A 22,252-nucleotide genomic window follows, 5' to 3' on the forward strand; every position below is an offset into this window, starting at 1 on the left:
TTGCACACTTTACTTCAGAATTGCCTTTATCATGTCAAACAAGCATTAGATTTCATCAAAACCTGTATTCCTTTCAAAACTTAGTGAATTGCTTATAGGATATCAGTGTCAGTGATCAGTGAAATGCTGCAAGATTACCATGTGGTTAAAGGATTTGGAAGAAGTTCTGTTACATCTAGTAATTGCAGAATAACTCAAATAAGGGACATAAAAATACAGATACATAGAAAACAATTTAATTTACACTATAGTACAGAATCTTCATCTGTATAATACAAGGCCCCAGTAACAAGCAGATTAAGTTTTTGGAAGAAGTTTCGCTCTAAAAACAAAATGTCTGGCTTTAAATTATGAATGTTGCTAAGGAGCAAGATATTGTCACAATTGTCAAAAGTCAAGTCTACTTTCTTTCTCAATAGATCAGACTATCATTTCTGTCATACAAATGTATTTTGTTGGTGTTTGTTTTGCAGGTCTTGTCTACATTGCAAAAACATTTGTCATGCAGTCCCAGTTTTAGGGAAAGCAGATGAACAGAGGACAGTTCACAAAACATTATTGAAGTTTTTCTTTGATTTAGTAAAAGCTGAAGTAGAATTTCTGACAAAAAGGTAGGTTTTATAGGATAATATTATTTTTCCACAATTTTACATGCATTTCCATATCTACAGCAGGTTGTTTCCTGATTTTTGTATGTTTGTAATAATATTGTCTTCCACCGAAGTGCTGTCACTTAAGATTTCTTTTTATATTTCTCAGTTCTGTTTGTTTATTGTAACTGGTATTGGTTTTTTTCCTAATTGTGCTTTAAGACCTCTAGCTTTTCACAGTGTTATTATTTCACTGTATTGCAAGTTTCAGTAAGCATTTAATGTTGCTCATAAAGCTACATTTTTAGCTTTGCATTGCTTTTATATCCATTTTTAAAGTTAGGCAAGCAATATTTTGAACATACTGATATTAAAAAAAAAAAATCAATTAAATGTTATCTTTCACTAGGGAGATAATTATCTTTCCTTAGTTTATGAAATATGAAGAAATCTTGATTTTGCTCTGCCTGTAAGTAATAAAGGCAGCCTTTATATATTAGCACAGTATTACAATTCCTTCAGTTTGACTTTAATAGTCATCATTATTTTACTTACTATTCATCAGAAATTGTCTGATCTTTCCATACTTAAAAATTACCAAATCTTTATGTGTTTTGACAGAAGATAAAGTTTCTGTCTAGTAGCTACAGTAATCAAGATGGCATAAAGATTTCGGTTTTTCCACATGCTTCTTTTTTTTCTTTTTTTTTTTTTTTTTTACAGTTTGGTTGAAGGGACCAATTCACTGCACCAGCAAGTAATGCCACAGACTGTTCTTCTGAAGACCTTTTGGTTGGGAAGTGAAACCTCTGTGCTTTTTACCAAACACATAAATATTCTAGTGGATTGGGTCATACTCTCCTATAGAGAATTGCAAAGGAAAAATGATGTGAGTATGAATTTTATGCTTTAAAATAATGAAGACTGACGTTTTTTTAAAAGACATTTCTTTGTTCATTCCTTTGTGAGGAATTATATGTAAGTATCACAGCTGCTTGTTATATCTACCTTTTGTTGTGAAGCATGCTGGTTTTTGCTCCACTAAAGGAAATGAATTGATCCATAAGATTCTCATATTGATCTGCAGAGAAGAAACGAATCATGAGTAGCTTATTGGCTACATTCAGATCTTCACATGCCCTTACCAGCAGGTATTACTGTAGTCATTAGGGACACAAGCTTAAAACATTCTGTCAAACAATAAACTGTAACAAAAGAGATGATTATCTTATTTTACAGTGATTGTATTCAGGAAATGTTGAAAGGTGAAAGCTAAGAAAACAAATAGTTTTTTACTATTTTCTATAAATACACATTTTATTATTTTATTAAATGCCCCAATTACTTCCCAAGTTCTTTAGTTTCATTTGGTATCTTACCTAGATCTTTTCATAAAAATGCAATTGAAGGCAACTTAATTGCTGTTCTGTGACCTGCTGACCAGCAGGACATTGACCTGAAAGATACTGAGTGTCCTCTATACCACCTCTTTCTTTTCAGAAGCTGTAGGCCTTGTAAAACATCTTTGACTTCTAGATTCTCACATAAAATACAAACTTACTGCTCTCTCTACGTTCTCTTTTAAATTATTGTGGAAGCGCAGAATAAATAGATACTTCATTCACTTTTTCATTACAATAACAGAACAACAATAGAAAATCAAGTGTCATGGAGAAAAAAGCACTTTCAATATAATAGCTGCTAGTTCTTCATTATGTTAAGATAGCAGAAAGATAATGAGTGTTTCACTCATTTTACCTAGCCAGACCTCCTACCTTTTTTTGAGTGCTATCAAAGCCAGATATCCTGAAACAGTGCTGCCTTTTATCCTTGGTCAAGATATTAAAAAGCACCTAAAATTAGGCTTCTATACCCATATTTATATTAAAACAACCTACTTTTTGAAAGGTCCTGAGCACCTGGCAGGAATGCATTCAGTTGATTTTAGTGACCATTCTGTTTCTTTGGAAAATGAGACTGCTTTTATATGTTTCCTGGTGTTGAGTGTGCAGTTTAAGTGTCGACTCCATTTTCTTTTTTCTACCATGCCTTTTTTTCACTAGTTCCAGTACTATAAGCCATACCTTTGTTATAAACTGTTCAGTGCATAAGCTGAATAATTGCTTCTGGCAGGCTGGGCATAGTATTTACATGAAAAAACAGGAATACTAAAATACAACATAAAAGATAGTACTTCCTCATTTAGATTTTGGGTTGATTTTTGTTTTGTTTTGTTTTGTTGAGCATTTCCAACTATATTACATGTAAATATATATGTAAGAATTGTACTTTTGTCACAAAGCCAAAATGCCTATTGCTTTGTTATGTGCTATAATGTACAATATCCCGGCAGATGCAAATTCTACTCCTAAAAAGCAGCATTTCTATACTACAGTATTATCCTTTAGTCTTGCATGTTGACAACACATTCTCTTTTCCTTTGCATTCTTTGACAAAAATAAATTCTAAACCAATATGCTGTGTTTTTACATACAGAACTCATTGCTTTCAGCACTTTCAATTTTGTTATACTAAAACTTGAAATACTGATGTTTTTGTATGTTCAAAGACTTAAATAACATTATTGGAAAGATCAAAGGAGCCAAATGACCAGTTTCTCCGCAGTTATGCAATCAGAAGAAAAATGTGTTTTATTCATCTTCTAATTTTTTAAACCATTCTAGAAAGACACATATATATAATAACATATGCCAGTAATAGAGCATATTGCGTGCAAAATTTTTCACTCATACATATTAAGGATATGATTCACTGTTACTACTTTCTTTTTAATAAGCTATTTACTTAAAAGGCAGCACATTGGCACCATATACTTAGAAATCAAAATCAAAGGAGTGGCTTAGGCAGTCTTCTATCTGTATATCAGATAAATTGTTTGATAGTACAGTACTACTGGGGTGACCATATCTGCCTACTTACACAAGGTTGTTAGCTAATGGAAAGAAACAAACAGCTTGCAGTTTGTTGAAATTCTGTGCAATTGTCCAGTGAAAATACCTATGAATGAAAACAGAGAAATAATTCCATAAAATTTTCGAGGACCAAATCTAACAAATTCATTTCTAAGCAGTAAAAGTGAGGCGTTTTGTTTGTTTGTTTTTTTTTTTTTTTTTTTTTTTTTTTTTTTTTTTTTTTTAGATATTTAGGTCAGAGTCATCTATTTTTATGTGATTCAAAGAGATTGTAGCAAGTCAGCACTATAGGGGAAGAAGTATATATTTCTTCACCTCCAGATTTGTTGCAAAAAATGTGTAACATATTTATGTAATCATATATAGATATATGTGTGTAAAAAGAACAATCCAGAAACAGTTATAGTAAGTAAGAAATTTCATGCTGAAATTCTGAATGAGAGCTGCTGTTTTTCTTGGAATAAGTACTCTGTAGTTGTTTCGTTTTCCAGGTCTCTTATAGCCTGTATCAGAAACAAAGAAAAAGAAAGGAGAAGGGGCTATAAAGACTTATGGTTACACAGATTAGAGACTATAGGTATACAGATAGGTTAGAAGTGGCTGTGTAAATGAGGGGAGAGCAGTGGACAGCGCACCTTGAATTCAGCAAGGCTTTTCACCCAGTCTCCCATAATAACCTCATAGATCAGCTTAGGAAATGTGGGATATGCAAGAGGACAGTGAGGTGCATTGAGGACAGACTGAGTGGCAGAGCTCAGAATGTTGTGATACGCAACACAGAGTATTGCTGGAGGACTGTAGCTAGTGGTATTTCTCAGAGGTTGGTACTGGGTCCAGTCGTATCCAGCATCTTGAATTACTTGGACTGATAACAAGATTGCTGATAATACAAAACTGGAAGGAGTAGCTAACACACCAGGAGACTCTGATGCCATTTAACAAGACCTGGACAGGCTGGAGAGTTGCGTGGAGAGCAACCTGATGGAGTTCAACATGGGCAAAGGTAAAGTCATACACCTGGAGAGAAATAATCACATGCATCAGTACAGGTCAGGGGAGCTGAAGAGGAGCTCTGTGAAGAAGAGCCTGTGTGTCCTGATGGACAGCGTGTCCTGACTGGCCATGAGCCAGCAGTGAGCCATTGGAGCCAAGAAAGCCAATGGTACCCTGGAGTGCATTAAAAAGAGCATGTCCAGCAGGTGAGGGAAGTGATCCTTCCCCTCTACTTGGTCCTGGTGAGGCCACAACTAGAGATGCATCTAGTTCTGGATTCCCCAGTTCAAGAAAGGCAGAGAACTTCTAGAGAGCAGATGCCACAAAGATGATTAGAGGCCTGGAGCATCTCCCTTATGAGGAAAGGCAGAGAGACCTGAATTGTTCAGTCTGGAGAAGACAGAGGGAATCTTACCAATGCTTTAGGCGTTGGACTAGATGATCTCCAAAGGTCCTTTGCGATTCTGTGATTTGCTTTTGTGTTAAATAGAATTTTTTTTGTTTTAAATAAAAATAAAATTAGTGACATGAATTTGAGTATCCTCACTCATTGCTGTGTTAATCTGCTGAGACAACTCGATGGAAAAAAAAAAGGAAATTATAGGAAATTATCCTTGCCGATAAAAATGCAGAAGCAAAGAATGTAGAATTTCCTACTCTAAAGGTTTTTTAAATCAATACTGAGTATCAGGCTAAAATAATAGAATCATAGAAATAATTCTATACGTAACACAGTTCAAAAGCAAGTAGGATTGGTGGAGAAACATGGTTTCTTGAAATATAGCTTTTAACTTAGCTTTGGAACTTAGAAACATGTTATTATTCTTAACACCCAGTAGCCATTCAGTTATTGCATCTTTTCACAGTGATACTGTATCTGTAATGGTATCCAAAATGCCTTTCCTCCCACAGCTGCGGGTTTTTTTCTTCCTTTTAGAAGTTGGTCTTACATAATCTGACAAAGGAGTGTAAAAGAGATACACTCAGTTTTTTATTTGCATCATATTGCGTATTTCTGATGTCCTTTCTAACACTTGGAAGTATGTTTTAGGCACTTTCAGAGTTCTGCATTACCCTAAAAACATTGCACCTCATAAAAAAAAACCTCTAAAAAGCATCTCTAAAATTCCTGTAATTCAAAGTGAAAAAGTTAAGACGAATTTTCTTACGACTTAAAAGCTTTCCAATGAGAACTTTTATGTGTACTAAAACCTCTCTCGCTGGAACACTGTAGTTGACTGAGGAAAGTATTAAATGTAACAGCAGTACAGGAATTGCCTTTGCCAAATAGCAGTTGTCAGTTGTACTGATACAACTAACACAGTCAACAGTCTCTTGCCACTTCAGTGCTTTTTCTTGATGAGATAATATTGATTCTCAACATTAACAACAGAGAAGAGGGCTTTGATAAAAAAAAAATTGTTTAACTGAATGTTATTCAGCTAGCTAAGTATGGTGCAAAAGGTTGACCGCAGCTGGCAGGCAAGCTCATGCACAGCCACTCTCCCCACAGCCGGATGAGGGGGGAGAAATGGAAGGGCAAAAGCAATAAAACTCATGAGAAGTTACAGAGATGGTTAAGAAAGTAAAGCAAAGGTGTGCATATGACCACAGAAGAATAAGGAGTTAATTCATTACTTCCCATTGGCAGACGTGCACCCAGCAGCTTCCTGGAAAGCAGGGCTTCCGCATGCATAGCAGTTACATGGGAAGACAAATGCTGTAACTCCAGATGTCCCCATTTCTTCTTCCCCACAAGATTTTCATGTTAAGTATGATGTCATAAGCTATGGACCATACCTTTTGTTAGATGAGGTCGTCTCCTGTGGCTGTGTCCTCTCCCAGTCCTTTGTATGTCCCCAGAAAGTAGGCATCAAGGCTTTCTTTCCCAGTTAGCTTCCCTAGCCTTGCAAGCAGGTATTAGAAAAATATGAAAGCCTTGATGCTGTGCATGCATTGCTTGGAAATTGAAAAACACTGTGTGTTATCAATGCTGTTTTGGGAACAAATTCAAAGCAAAGCACCACAGAGGCTGCTGTGAAGAAAATGAAGTTAGTGCCAATCCGATCCACTTGGGTATTGTAAGTAAAAATAAAACTGCAGTTCTGTTAAGAATGTTTTCGGAATAATTTGAACTACTGTTTGTAATAGTTCATTATTCTTAGGAATTTTAGAAAAGTATTTTTTTATAAGGAAAAGAGAGACAATCAAGTAGTTTCGAAAACAATTTCATTGATGATATATAAAGGAACGAAGCATTAAAAATTAACTGGGTTCATGTTTGTTTAAAAGACAAATAATAAATGGTAGAGCCAAAGTCAGTGGTTTGCAAATATTCTTGAATTTGGCTGATTGGAGTCTTGTGTTCCAGTGAACAATAATCACATGATTTAACTAAATCGTGCATTAAACGAAGACTTCTCACGTAAAAGTATTTTTACTTTATCCAAAATTCCCTTTGGCAATAGCACAGAAACTTATGTTATTTATATGAGTGACTTGTTTTTTCTGCTCAGAATAAGAGTTTTGATATAATGTTCTAAATATCTTTTGTATGTGTACAAATAACTAAGTGGCTCTTTTGAACTTACTTTGTTACTGATCTGCATCGGTGAGGGATCACTCAGCTTTCTATGAATTTATTCTTAGATTCTAAAAATATTGTTGCTGAAAGTTTTTGTTTTATGTATTTTTTTCTTTATTTCAATTTGATCATTACAATATCAACTAAATTTAAGGAAAACTGCAAGTTTAAAACAGCTACAGAGTTGTAAAGCTATAAAAGTGACTTGACTTTTTAAGATTTGGCCTCTGGAGTATGAAAGCAGAAGCTATTTATTTGCATGATGAAGCTTTGTTGCACATGGTAGCAATTTCCATGTCAACTGGGATTTTGTAATCCTTTTATGATAAATCTCATCTGTATCTCTTTTGGCTTTGTCTGTGTTCTTGATGAACCTAAAACTTCTTCAGTCATTGGCGGTTTCCAGCTGCTGAGGAAATACTTTCAAAGTTTTAGACCAACCCTGAACATGTTTTGTTCTCAAAAGAGTACAAAAACAGTTGATTGTGGTGTGAGAGCAGAACAAAAGACAGAAAAGTTCTGTTTCTTATTCCTTAGTCAAAAACTGACCAATATACATGTATATGGCTTGATTTCCCTCTTATCCAAAATTGTGTTCACTGTTGTGAAGTATGCATTCTCTTTTTCCAGAATGCAGTGGATCAGCAGGTGCTGAAATGTAGCCATAGCGATTCTGTGGTACTTAGGTAGTTCTGCTAATTTTGTGATGTTAATTTCATGTATTCCCTCCACAATGGATACATTTTTCCTTGCTTTCTTTATCTGCACATGGCCTTTCTTGCAGGTTCTGGAGAGAATATGGTAAGGTTAGTGTCCTTTCTTCTGTTGCTTCTATAAATGCTACTGCTCTTTTAATTGGTTTTGTGTGTTGTTTTTTTGTTTTGTTTTTTAATCATAATACAGTATCCTAATCTCCCATACTTTTTCTGTGCAGGAGAGTAATACTTTCAACTTTCCAACCAGGCTCCTTTTTGATATAGGTATATGTGATTGATCACAACAGGGCCTTTGATTTTGTGATGGTAACTTTAGGAAAAGAGAATTCTGATAGAACAAGAAGGATAAGATCCCTGAAATTTGCATGGTGTTTTAGAAATTGTGTTTCAAAATAATTTGTATTTCTCCAAATCTTAATTGCTGTGGCCTCAGTGACATAATTAGTTTTGTTGACCCGATTTCAGCAGTTGGCTTTTGAACAGAAAAAGAAATATCAGTGAAGAAGATATGGCAACACAGTGGGCTTTTATCTGAAGATGTTTTCCAGTGTTATTACTGTTACATTATCAGCATGAATTTACTGTACAGTACAGGTCCTTAGATACTCTTTTCTTTCCCTTTTAGGCTTTCAGACATGAAATAGCTTGTCTATTAAATGCAATCCTTGGAACTGTAGTGGATTATTGGATCGTCTCAGCTTTGCTTATGGACAGAAATGTATTTCATCAAATAGCTGATGATTTAGCACACTACATTGCCATTGCCTGTGATGGTGAGTATTTGAAATGCATCTGAGAATCTTAATCAGATATACTAAGGAGCCCTCAATTAAAATTCCCAGTTTGCATTCAAGTTATATTTTACTTTCTTTTGCAGCCATGCAGTTGTACAATGTGATGCATATGTATGCAGGAAACAGCTTAGATCTGTGTATATCTGTGTGTATGTGGCAGGCTTTGTGTCTCTTCCAAGCAAAGACTAACCAGAACTGCTTTCTGATTAAAGTCCTTTTAAATAAATCTCTATAGGTATTGATGTAAAATAGAAGACAGGGTTAAACATTATGCTAGATAAATATGAATGTCATGATTAAAACTAAATGGGATATCCTCTGCAGTAGCTATTGTTTCAGCTTGTAGGGAAGACGAACTCAACTGGAACAAGAAGTAATCTTAGAAAAACTTCTCAATGTTTCTCTATTACATATTCAAAATGTATTTCCATGTTTTGTTTTGTTTTTAATTCGAAAATGTTTTGAAAACTGTAACTCAGGTTTTCTACCTCTTTATCTTGATTTCAGGATATGATCAGTCATCATTTTCTCTAGAGACAGGTGTGGATAGGCTTCATGTAAAGTGCTGGTGCTTCTATCTGGACACTTGAGAAGATTTGTACTGAAAAAAATTAAACTAAAATCTTACTCTCTAGCTAGTTCCACTCTGGTCTTTCTTAGGGAACATTATAACATTTCTTAGACACATTTTAATGTGTCTTAGATTAAAAACAATAACAACAAAAAAACCCAGATCAGTTGGACTTTATAGTATTTATATCAATGGTACTTTTAGTTCTATAGCTTTTGCAGTTTCTCTAGAACTTTATAGCTCTAGAAATATATTAGAAAATATATTAGGAAAAATCTAGTAAATAAATTTCAGTATTACTTTCTCACTTTCTTGCTTACAAATAGAAAACAGTGTTTTTATGTGCTTCTTCATCCATTCAGAGTACGCATGGAAACAGTCTTCATAGGATATAAAGAATAAAAATTACTGAATGGTGATCCCTACAGATTGGACAATGGCTCTTATGAAAAATTATAACAGAATTCTTGTAAGATTCTGTCAGTTTAGAGTAGAAGATATCTGTACCCTTAAAACTTGTTCTTCTGTTTCATTGTGTTAGTTGATAACCTTCTGTGTGAGCATTTCTCAGAAATCTAACACTATGGCAATACAGTGTGCTTCAGTATCCACCATTCCTGTTCTAAAAAACAAAACAAAGCAAAAGAAAAAAAATTGAGATAGGCCAAAGATAAGCCTGATGATAGGTTCATCTGAAAAATGTTGGAATTTGCGTAATGTCACTTCTAATATAGAATTCCTGTCCATAACTGAGACAGATTTTTTTTCTTCATGTTACTTTTTTTTTTAACTTGAATTGTGTTTGTATTATGTCTTGTGAAATTTTAAATTAAATCACTTGCATAATTTCACTGAATTAATAATTTTATCTCAAAATCAAGCTATATGTTTTAAAATACTGTATTTTGAGTGGGTTTTTTGAATGTTTGGCATAGTAAGAAGTGTTCCTTTGCATTTTAAATGCAAATATAAGTTGACTTTTCTATATAGCTGGTGTTCTTGTCAGGTGATGGGTAAACCTGTACTCAGCTCTGGTGAAGTGGCACCTTGAGTTCTGTGTCCAGTTTTGGGGCCCTCACTGCAAGAAAGATATTGAGGCCCTGGAGCGGGTTCAAAGAAGGGCAGCAAAGCTGGTGAGGGATCTGGAGCACAGGGCTTATGAGGAGAGGCTGAAGGAGCTGGGGTTGTTCAGCCTGGAGAAGAGGAGGCTTAGGGGTGATCTTATTGCTCTCTATAACTTCCTGAAGGGAGCTTGTAGTGAGCTGGGTGCCAGTAGTGATAGGACCAGAGGGAATGGTTTCAAGCTACGGCAGGGGAGATTCAGGCTGGACATGAAGTATTACTTTTCAGAAAGGGTGGTCAGGCACTGGAATGGACTGCCCAGGGAGGTGGTGGAGTCACCGAGCCTGGGGGTGTTCAAGGAAAGACTGGATGTTGTGTTGAGGGACATGGTTTAGTAGGAGCTATTGGGAATAGGTGAACGGTTGGACTGGGTGATCTTTTAGGTCTTTTCCAACCTTGGTGGTTCTATGATTCTATGATTCTAAATCTGTTTTAATAAGACTATTGTAAATTTCATGGAGAATAACTTACAAATCTGTAATTGAAGAATTAAAAATCAGTAAGATATATATTCTAGACGACTATACATGTATAGGTTTGTATATACTGATTTTAAGGCTCTTTCTCTTCTCTTTGCCTTCATCCAGATTTTTCAGTATGTGATATTAAAATGTTCATTTGTTCCATACCATCCCTCTGGCTTCAAATGTTTGTTGCTGAAGCAGTTTTTAAAAAAATGTGTTTACAGAGAAATGTAACTATTTCTACAGAACCTCTTTCTCTTCAAAAAATAGTAAGTAATTCTTACACTCCTTAATACCTAGCACACTTAAGCGCTTCAAAAATAATTATAATTAATTAAAGTATTGGAAAACATCTTTCTTTTGTGGTATGAAATCATGTTCACTGCATGTATACACTTCTACCTGTGGAAACTGCTGCATTTGTGTTTCTTTTTGCTTGAGGGCAGGGTTCAAAACAGTGGTGAAATTTTCTTGCTAAAGAATTGGTAACATATTGTAAAATTAATCTGTTGCAACTATCATGAGAAGTCAAAATGAACGATTTTTAAAGTAATCTTTGATGTGAATCATTTATTGCAATATTATATTTGTAATTAAGGAAAATGCAAAATATTGCATAGTTTTTCAGGGATCTTTTTTCTTTCAGATTTTTGAAGAAGTGACAGTCTATTATTTTGCTGCTAGATACAGAATTTTGTGATTCTGAACCAGAGTATATTTCTATGAATCTGTCCTCTTAAAAACTTTCTTCTACTTGTAGACTTTATCTTGCCTTCAGAGTCACAAACTGTGATTGCTTATTAGGAAATACAAATTGAATTTTCAGACCCACAGTTACTGTCAGGAAGACCATAGTCACAAGTCAGGGAGACCACACAGGAATGACATGACCTAATTTGGAGCCACTTTGCAGTAACCTTAATGGTAAAGACTAATGAGAATAAGAAATTCATAACTTGCTATATGACGTAAAATTGTATAGATTAAGTCAAAGAAAGACAAAGTTATACTGTTATAAATTACTCCATACCTAAGTTTTCTCAAACTACAGGAATTTACTCTGAACAGAGATTATTTTTTATTAATAGAAACAGAACATGAACAGAAGACTGTCAAAATTTTAAAAATAACCAACAAGATCTAGTATTTAACAAATGTTGTCAACATATACACAGCAACAATTGCTGTTTTTAGTATTACTATGACTATTGATCAATCTCTGCTTCTGAATGAAAAAAAATTTTGAAGAGATTGAAAATATTTCATGTGATCTTTGTGGCTTTCCTTACCACGACTATTCTTTCATTCCTGTTCCATACAACAAGTATCAACTTGGTCCAATTTTGCACCTTCCTTTCACACAGCATCTTATCAACTGTGTTTTTCAGTATATCCAGAGAGTGCTTTCCTACTTGCTGTTGATAATCTTACAGTGCCTGTAAAAAGTCCCTCTACAGCAAGTGACTTGCAGAATTGTAGCGATCTCTGACGTACTCAAAGCCTTCTTTAATGAAAGCTGATGATTGTGTAGTTATTGAGTGATTTCCCTCACAGGACTATGCAAAAAACTTGCATGACTTTTTAAAAAGAGGTGTAAGGTTGGATTGGAAGCTCTGTATTGCTAGAAAAAAGCCAAAACTTCTACAAAGAGCACCATAAAGCTAACTAACTAGCTTATTGCCTTCATAGTGTCAAGAAGCTTATTCCAGCATCCAGCTTAGAAGGGTTGAAAGAGGGGAGTGATTCTTTGCCATATTGCTCCCTGGGTTTTTCTTCGTGGACTGGGAGAAGAAAGCTTGTACGTGCTTCCATTAAGTAGCTTAGAATCGGTTAGCTTTGTTTCAGTCTTACGTCCAGCTAAAGAGATGAAAATCTTAGCTGTGGAAAAAAAAGTGATCTAAAATCTTCCGTTTTCCAGACACTTTACTCACCACTGAGGCCAGCTTACAGGAGTGAATTGGAACAATAGTTAAGAAAGTAAATAAATTACAGAGATGACATTAAGCAATCTATACAGATTACAGTAGACTATACAATTCAAGATCCTTACAAGTCATGGAAGGATCATGTTTATAAAAAATAAGGTGCAAAATAGGGTGTGGGTGGTAGGTGGCAGTTTTACAAGAAATACAGCAAAAAAGACTACATCAAAAAGTTAATTACTTTTTAATTACATTAAAATATTACTTTTGCAACAGGTCGGTCCCTATTTTCTTGCTTTGCGGGAGGCAGGGATGTGTGAGACAAGAAAAGTACATAAAAAAAAGAAAATAGGGCATTGGCCATGCCCTGCACCTCAGAGGGCATTACAGATGCTAAATGGTGATGAGCAGAACCAAGTCAAAGTGCTGCCTGATCTACCGTAAGTAATGCCTGTAACATCACCAATTTTATTCTGCTCTGGGGGACAGCTTCTGACCTGACACATTTCTTGAACTTTAAATGACCTGTTTTGTTGTTTACAAATTACTACAGCTGACATAAAGCTCAGTTTTAAACCTGTAGTCCAACCCCTGGGCTGGAATTCCCCCTTCCTTCCCATTCCTCCTTCTCAACTTACGCAAACGAAAGTAGTCATATTTTCCCAATATTTGATGTAAAGGATACACAGATAAGTTGAACAATCCACAAAATTACCTTTTAAAAAAGTTTAATTATAGATAATTTAATTTTATTGCTGTATTAAATACAGTTATAATTAAATTATGTGAAAATTACGTCATTAGGACATTCTAGAAATAACTCAGAAATGCGTAAGTCTAAGTTTGATGTTTATATACTTTAAAGGCACTAAGTACATACATAAAAGATATGAAGTGGAGATTTTAGATGTGTCCCCTTAGCTCTTTTTTCAGAGAGAGTAAGTGCGGTACAAGGAAGAGAGCCAAGGCTTCAGACACCAAAGAGAATTGTTCCCCTTGGGCTGAAGAGGGGCATTTTTACAAGAGAAATGCTAAAGGTATTCCATGTATCTAATCTGTGTTGGAGACTTTATATGGTTAGAACTGATGGTTTCAGATTAAAAAATCTTGACCTGATGAATGCTTACATCCAAAAATTATTTTCATATGGTTCTTGTTCCCTTTTTTTCAATGTCTGTTTGAAAGGAAGAATTGTATATATGTTTGAATAAAGCTGCCTTCTTCATTCCCCTCCCCCCCTAGATATTAAATACGGTGTACAGCTTGTGTGAGCTCATTCCAGTCTTGCCCGTCTTACTTTGCTAATCCACCTCAACCTGTGCTTGGTAGGATCAACGTCTTCTGATTTGAAAGTATAATTCAGTCTTCACCGCTTTCAGTCCTAGACATTTTGTGAACAAAGACTGAGGAGTATGCTACGTTACATAGCTGTGTTAAGCATATGGACTGTTTTCTTCTAGGCATTCAGCCCAGACTATGAAAGGCATTTGGCTTTTGTCTTAGCTATACTGGAACCCAAGTACCTAAGGAATAAAACAGCACTGCAGTAATTCATTCAGTTCCTACTTATTACACAGATCTAATAAATTGTGCTTTACATGAGGCTTTACCTCAACAGAATGAGGTACTTGTTAGAACTCTCATCTTTATCATCAGAAATTTAGCTGTATCACTCAAAACACAGCTATATGAATCATGACACCTAGGCTTAGCAAAATCTGGTGAAAGCAACCCGGGATTGTTCAAAAAATTGTAATCAGAATTGTATAACAAACACTGAAGGAGAAAAAAAACCTCACTCTCTTTTGGGATTTAAGAGCGCTTCAGTAACAGAGCCAGACCATGCATTTTTAAAATTGGTTCTCTTTCTCTTTATTGCTTTTGCAAGTAAAATTGATGTGAATTATTACAGGCTGTCTTCTAGAAAGAAAAGTGAGCTGAAGGACTAGGGCATTAAAAAAAAAGAAAGAAAGAAAGAAAGAAAGCAAAAAAAGAGCTTTTTTTTTTTTTTATTCTTTCCCTGCCAAAATTTAAGTAGTATCTACTGTTGAAAGAATGAGTATGAAGCTGACAGATTTATATAATGAAGGTACTGACATAACAAAATACACTATGTTAATCTCATTGCAAATGCCGAGGGATTTACCCTGAGATATTTTTCATTTCTAAGATGTTTGTTGCATCATCTTTCACGTGGCATCAAGATTCTTCTCTGGCTCTTGTTCAAACCTAATCATGTAGTGAAAGCAAAACAGTGTTCAGAATGGGTCTGAACTTTTTATCATGCGGAGACTAATTGTGTTTTTACATACAACCAGCAGTTCTCAGTTTCTTGATGTTCAGTTTTTCACACTTCTGCATTATGCGATACTAAGGCTAGGAATTTTTTTTCAGAGGACTTTCTTTTTATTATTATTATTATTATTATTAGGACCCCTTCATTTGTTTCTCCCTCTTTCCCCCCTCCCTTGCTACTGTAGCCAAGTCAGACAGCCTATTGAGAAACAGCAAACCATCTGTTAACGGATTTGAAGTTCTGAATTATATTTGAGTGTGTAGAGGCACTCATGCTTAGCCAGAAACATTCATTTGAATTAAGCTATAAATGCTGTGTAAAAAGAACCATACATTTTAACGTAGGTTCATGAATAAATTGAAGGGAGGGCAACTGCACTCTAAAGTTTTATTGCTTCAAAACCCAGTGTTTTTGGTGTTCTGTGATCACTTGGTGCTTTTATAGTGTGATTGAAGCTTTAAACCTTGAACTGGGGGGATATAATTCCTGTGTTAAACCATTTGCAATACAATTTCATTGCTGGATCTGTGGTGGAACAGAAGCTCTGTGGGTTGTTTTTTGTTTTTTGTTTGGTTTTGTTTTTTGGATTTTCTTAAAAGATGGTTAAACAGGATAAAGGAAAATCTTACTCATTATTGAATTTTCTGGCATATAGCCAGGTCTCCTAGTTCCAGGCACTTTGATTATTTTCTCTAGTTGCTATCTTGCCTAGTCTAGTGTAATCTATTAATTTTTTATGGTAGGACAGACAGCCCTGCATGGAGCTTGCATAAGAAACAAAGTGGAGAGATTGATTCAGCTTCTCTCTTTCCCTGGAATAGACATTAATTCTAAAGGTAAGTTATTCATTTTCTCTACAGAACTAAGAAATTAATCCAGATAAGGAAGTGTATTAATATACTTCTCTGAGTAAAGTTTGCATTTATACTGCAAACATTGCATTATTCTAAATAATACAAAATAAGGACTTCATACCAGAAATGGCTGGAAGATTAATTTATAGCTGAAACGTGTTTTAACATCACATTTCCTATCAATTTTTTAAAATACCATTTAATTTTTATCAGATGCTTTTCAGTTTACCACTTTGACCTTAATGAATACTAAAAAGTAAACTGTTTCGCTGTCTAATGAATTACATTATTAACATTTTAATACTACTTCTGCTGTTTTAAAACTTCCCTTGATTTATAATTCAGACTATGCTGGCTGGACGCCTTTGCATGAAGCCTGTAACCATGGCAGCACAGTGTGTGTCAGTGAAATTTTGCAGCGTTGTCCAGAGGTAGACCTGCTCAGTCAAGTGGACGGGGTGACTCCTTTGCATGATGCACTGTCAAATGGACATGTAGAAATTGGCAAGCTGCTGCTTCGGCATGGGGGTGAGTGCATTTATGCTAGCCTGGGTTAGGGAAATAACCCTGTTCTAAGGGCTTATGAAGTTTGTGGTGCTTTGATTAATAGTTATGTAAAACAAAGTGTTAGTATGAAACATTTATTTTAAAATATTTTCAAGCCAAGGTACCTTGGTACTGTTCTCACATTTATCTTGATCAGCCAAATATGAAATTAATGAGAGATTTCACTTTTTTTTCCAAGATGATAATGTTTCTATTCTGCATTTTATTCCATTTGCATTGTAACTATATCCTCTTAAGTAACTAATGAAGATAAAAATTACCTCATAACCAAGCAAAGCTAAGGATTTTCTTTTATTTTGACCTATTTTTACCATAATGCAAAAATAGATCACTAAATCTCTTTATAATCACATATTTCAATATAAAGTTATTTAGCATTTATGAAAATTAATGAGATGGTCTTTGAAGAACACAATTAACTTGGTAATTAGTTTAAGAAAGGGATCTATATTGTAATTGTGGTAACTGCTGTTTAGGGATAATAGTGGGAGGGATGTCTTAGTTTCTAAGAAAAACACATTGTCCCTTAGGTGGACCCATGGTAAATATTTTAAACAGTGTTTTTTCTTCAGTGACAGGAAACTGGTTGTATCTCATTTCAAAATATCTTGTATCAAGATAATTAACACGTTTTGTTTTTAAAAAATAGAAGATTGATCTTCAATATGAAATTCTTTTAATTAGTTTACTAAAATGACAATTTGCACTATCTTTACTGTTGACCTACTGTGTCAATTTAGTCTCTTTGCATGATATGATGAGTCTAAACTTTTTCAATAAAGATGATTCTGTTTCTAGCCTTAAGGTAAAATAATACACTGTATTTAGATGGCCTATTACTTAATTAAGCTGCAGAAACAAAATTTTATTTCGTTGTTGGCATATGACCCTCTGTATTTACAGTCTTCTCCTGCCCCCTAAAGGCTATTTCTGTCTGTTTGCAAGCACTGGCTCATGATCGATACATTCCTCAGCAGGTCTACCTCTCTGTGTTTGCTGAGCTTGAGTTCTGGAGCTCCCAGGTGTTTTGTGTATCTACTGAGCCACGCATCTGACATGCCAAGCCAATACCGGGCTCAGTTCCGTCGGTCTAAGTGATGCAATAGCCAATACTGCCCTAAGCCCAGCTCCTCAATTGGAAGTGGCACTGCACTGACAGATGTGCATTTTTCCTAGGCTGTTGTGAGGAATAGGATCCTGTTGTCCTAGGGGAAGAGTTCTACTTGCACTTGCATTCATCAAAGTTTTCTGGCAACTATAAGGCTGCATTCACCCTTATCCTTGCCTTTGTCATACTCAGGGTTTTGGCCTGTCAGGTAGCTGACAAGACTATAAGCATGTTACCCTTTCAGTCTGTATTTAGTCAGCTCAGTAACTTAGAATATATCTAAGCAATAGCTTCTTCCATTTCTTTCCCTTAAGAAGTCTTTAACTTGCAGAAGTTATGTTTTATATCTGTGACTTCAATCGTAGCAAAGCTAAGACCTGCAATGGAGATATGTCATGTGTTGTAATTAATTAGTAATTTTTAAAAGTTGTAATTAATTAGTAATTAAAATACATTTCTGAAAACATAAAGTTATAAAATTGCATCATTGCTTTAGCATAGTAACCCAGATTTACATAAGCAGATTTATGTTGTTTTCACCTTTGAAAAGTATCACCTAAAGCTGCTTCATCCCACTTCATTTTTTTATGTGGCTTTTCTTAAACTTGTAAGACATACTGTAATCTGTTTAATAGCTTCATTGTACTAATAAACAGGAAGTGCTGAAAGAATTTACTATAATCCGAACAAGTAAGACATGTCTCATTTCCTTTCTTTAAATCTACTTATTATGGTAATAATTAATTTTTGCAGAAACCTACTCAAAATGAATTTGTACCTTAGTTAAGAAAAACTAGGCTTCCTATCTCAATGGTTTACCTTTCTGCATAACCTAATACCAGGTTGGCCACACCACCCAGGAAGGTAAAGACCATCATAGTAAATTGCCATTAATTTTCAGACAGTGTCAGCAATTAACCTACCTTGTAAAATCCTTGATGATCATGTGCATCAGTGATAACATTAGCTAACTTTTTACATATTCTGTGTGTTGCAACTTGAAATTTTAGGATAAGATAGATTTTAACTTCTTTTACAGTTCTATATAATAATTCTTCGTTTTTTCACTGTAGGAAAGCCAGGGAGAAAATCATAAAAATATCATAACAAAACTGTTATAATGTTTTTCTCTGCATCTAAATTGTGTTGCTAATTCTACCTCATCAGTTGTGTGAAGATAACTTAGTGCAAAAAGGAATTTAAAGAGACTCCTAGTTTCTGGCAAAACAAACCTCACCAACCCAAAACATTAACATCTTGCTCAGCTGCCAAACATAACATGTTATTATTAATATTTGTATTTTTCCTTCAGGACCAGTCCTTCTACAGCATAGGGACTCCAATGGAAAATTGCCACTGGATTATGTTCAGTCCCTGCCAGTAAAACAAGAACTTCTGAACATTGTTCTTCCGGAAGAGAAAATTGAAAGTTTCAACAAACGTATACAACAAGATGTCAGCAGTCAGCAAAAAGAGTTGTGGTTGGTTTTATTTAACAAGATGCTGCTCAATTTTTGTTCTGTTTATAATCTGTTTTCACCTTTTACTTTAACTCTCAGAGAGGTAGCTCATTCAAGTATGCTTCTAGTAATGACTGCTGATAGCCATAAGATGGAAGATACATTTCCTGCACATTGGTTAGTAGATACATACTTTAAGGAGCTAGAAACTTTCCAAAAGCTACCACAGTTTATTGAAGAGGTATCTGCATACATGTGTGGTTTTCCTGGAGAACAGATGAAGGCTTTATTAGCAACTCTGGAAACTGTGGTAAAGGCAAATTAGCTCTTTGCTTAAATCCTTTCCATAGGTAGCTTCCATAACCAGGTTAAATCATGACTGCTAACCTACGATATTTGGCTGATACTTTTTCTGGTAACTGAAGTAGAGATGTCACAGCCGCGCATGTTATTATCACCCATTACATCAATACTTTCTTCTAGTGGGACTTGAAAGTCAGATGCATTGATTCAATGCAATTTTTAGGCAAAATCTGTCCACTCACAATACCTTCTCACTGTCAGACATCTCTGGATGCATGACAGCACTTCAGGAGGTGCTGTGTTGTTTTAATCTTTACTTTTTCTGTCTTGGAAATATTTGTCACCAGTCTGGTGCCATCGTTGAGTTTGGTTTCTAAAGGTAGAACACCTTGAACTGAGTTACACACTATCTAACAAGCAGCTTTTCCCTTAGAAAAGTGCGTACCTACATAATTTACTGCATTTTAACAAAACCAATATTCTAACTGTCTTTCAGTAAACAAATATGCAGGGAAAACAAATGTCTTCTCTGCATCTTACCTAACCACATCTTGTAAAATTAAAAACAGAAGATAATAAAACTTCAATTATAGAATCAGTGTGGTAGCACTTCCCTTGTCTTTGTTAGTTTGGTAGTACACTATGATGCTACAGGGCGCTAATGGCCACATTTGTTTATGCAGACCAACCTGAGGAGTCTGGCCTATGCACTTGGCTTTTATTCGGCATCCTAGTGGGTGTCACTGACTGGAGCTTTACAATGACTGGGGCATCTTCCTGCCCCCCAGGCCAGTGATGCTGTAAAGGACCAAATGCACCTTCAGCATGAGTGATGATGTCACCAGCTCTCCTCTGCCTCATGCTGGCTTGCCGTGATTTGATAAATCCTATACGTTGGCAGTGCATAAAGTCATCTTGGTAACACCCCTGGGATTTCTCCAATCCAGATGCTGGTAGTAGTAGTGGTATAAATCTAGCTGTGTTGGCGGAGGAATTTGCTAAGGATTAGACAAGACAGTTTAAGTATGTACTGGGCATCAGATTCTGACACTAAGTATGAATCTCCTTAAAAATTACAGCCCATTTAATGTGAGAATTTTGTTCTCCGTTTTGTGAATACATGCAAACTACACATGATAAATCCTCCAAACTAATCCTCTAACCTAATTTAGTATTGTATGCTACATATTCTATCAGATGGTCCTTTTAATTAATTAAGAAATAGAGAAAATCCTGTGCTGTTCTTTAAAGGTACTGAGGCTCATGCAGCAGCTGAGCTGTATAATTGTGCTGCGAGAGGTTGGGTGTGTGGAAGAGTTGCGTATTTTAGAGAACTCTTGTCACAGATTTATACAGCAATGACTATCCTTCTGCCATGCATCTTTGTAGAGATCTGGTACAAATTTAGATCAGACTAAAATCTGAGAATATACACTTCTAGTGGAGGATTAACTTTTCCCTTCCTAAGGAAGAGAAAGAAATGCTGCTTTAGAATAAGGACAACTGATTTTATTTTTTCTAATGGATTCAGTACAAGATCAGGAATAATTCAGAATCTTAGCCTTCAGAGGAAAGGTACTAATTAGCAACATTTCCAGTTCTCCTATAGTAGCGATTTATATTATTTTAAAAAAAAGAACATTAAAAGAAAGGGTGTGGATAATAACTGCTTCTGAAATTGACGTTGCTTGACTAGGAGGAATAAGTTACATTGATGCAGCTGGCTTGCAGCACACTAAAACTTCCATTTAGTCTTTGCAGCAGAGACATATGATCTCATAGCAATTAATCTACTGAAGATGCTCAGACTGGGTTGGTCTTCAAACCAGACCTTTTTTACAAATGTTTAGTCTTTATTAATGACCGATTATTATTTTTATGTGTGCATGCAGAACAGCCTGCTCTGGTAGAATAGAGGGCCAGTTCATATTGGATTTGTTTCTGTTTGTGCCTTTTTGCGTTTCCTACAGTGAAAGAGTTGGAGTGAAAAAGCAACACTCAGAAAGCTTTTGTTGTGTGTGAAGTTAACGACCAACAAACTTCAGTATTCCCTGTTGCAGGATGTGATGAAAGAAATACTGTGCACATACTTTGTAAGGAATGAAAAGTATGTCAGCTGTATAAAAATTTTCCTTAATTACATCATAATATTCCACATCTAACTCTAGCTTAGAGATTATTGATATACAGTATCAGTCTTCAATTATATGATGGCATATTTTTCCCTTATGTTCTCTCAGTTTGAGTAAGGATCACCTATTATGCTCTTAACGTCGGTCAGTTTTATACATATTCAATTTTAGGTATAATCATGTTTGCAGACTACATATCCTTGAAAAATCTTAAATATATTTCCATCATATTTGACATAAGATTATGTGCTTCATCTCATTTATTAGAGAGCACCTATTCTCTTCCAGAATAGCAATTTTTTAAGTCATGATCACAATGAAGTGAGCTCTATTAAGTGATTAAACTGTCTCCTTTTAAAATCCCTCCATGTTTTGCAAGCCAGCGTGCTTCACAGAAGTTTGTCCTCAGCCAACCTCAGTTTCTTAGGCCTTTAGTAAGTTTCTCTACACTCTCCACCTACAACATGCGGCTGCAGAACAGCGCTGTTACACATACAGACACCAAGTACTGCCCAGAGCAGCTGTTGGCTTGTTGATAGCATAATGTTTGGTAAAAACAAAATAGGCACAGCATGCTGTGATATGTAGTTGGAATTATAGTTGTTGCTAAAGCGTCAAAAGTTGCTAAAAAGGAGTAGAATTACACCAAATTTAACTATTACAGCTTCTCCAACACATACCTGTTGTTTGACAGCAGTGATACTACTGCACACAAGTGTATTAACGATGAACTTTGTGTACAAAGAGATTGGTGATATCTGTAAAGACTTTTTCCTGAGTGTTTCTTATATTTCAGAATGTGACTCATAGCAAATAAATGACCAAAGATGACATGCAACAGTT

At 35.3% G+C, this 22,252-nt stretch overlaps 1 protein-coding gene across 1 annotated transcript in view; it reads left to right on the forward strand.

Moving 5' to 3' along the window:
• Positions 1-22,252, forward strand: part of SLF1 (SMC5-SMC6 complex localization factor 1) — a 42,625-nt gene extending 20,373 nt beyond the window's left edge. Inside the window, exons 10-18 of the mRNA XM_042823019.1 lie at positions 474-611; positions 1,314-1,479; positions 8,442-8,589; positions 10,891-11,036; positions 12,966-13,129; positions 13,611-13,726; positions 15,729-15,821; positions 16,185-16,367; positions 18,827-22,252. Of these exons, the coding sequence (XP_042678953.1) occupies positions 474-611; positions 1,314-1,479; positions 8,442-8,589; positions 10,891-11,036; positions 12,966-13,129; positions 13,611-13,726; positions 15,729-15,821; positions 16,185-16,367; positions 18,827-19,299 (1,627 nt within the window). The 3' untranslated portion in view covers positions 19,300-22,252. The remainder of the gene's footprint in view (positions 1-473; positions 612-1,313; positions 1,480-8,441; positions 8,590-10,890; positions 11,037-12,965; positions 13,130-13,610; positions 13,727-15,728; positions 15,822-16,184; positions 16,368-18,826) is intronic.

Source organism: Centrocercus urophasianus, unplaced genomic scaffold, assembly GCF_019232065.1.
Source record: "Centrocercus urophasianus isolate 14NV4802_14NV808 unplaced genomic scaffold, USGS_Curo_1.0 seq_21, whole genome shotgun sequence".
NCBI lineage: Eukaryota > Metazoa > Chordata > Aves > Galliformes > Phasianidae > Centrocercus > Centrocercus urophasianus.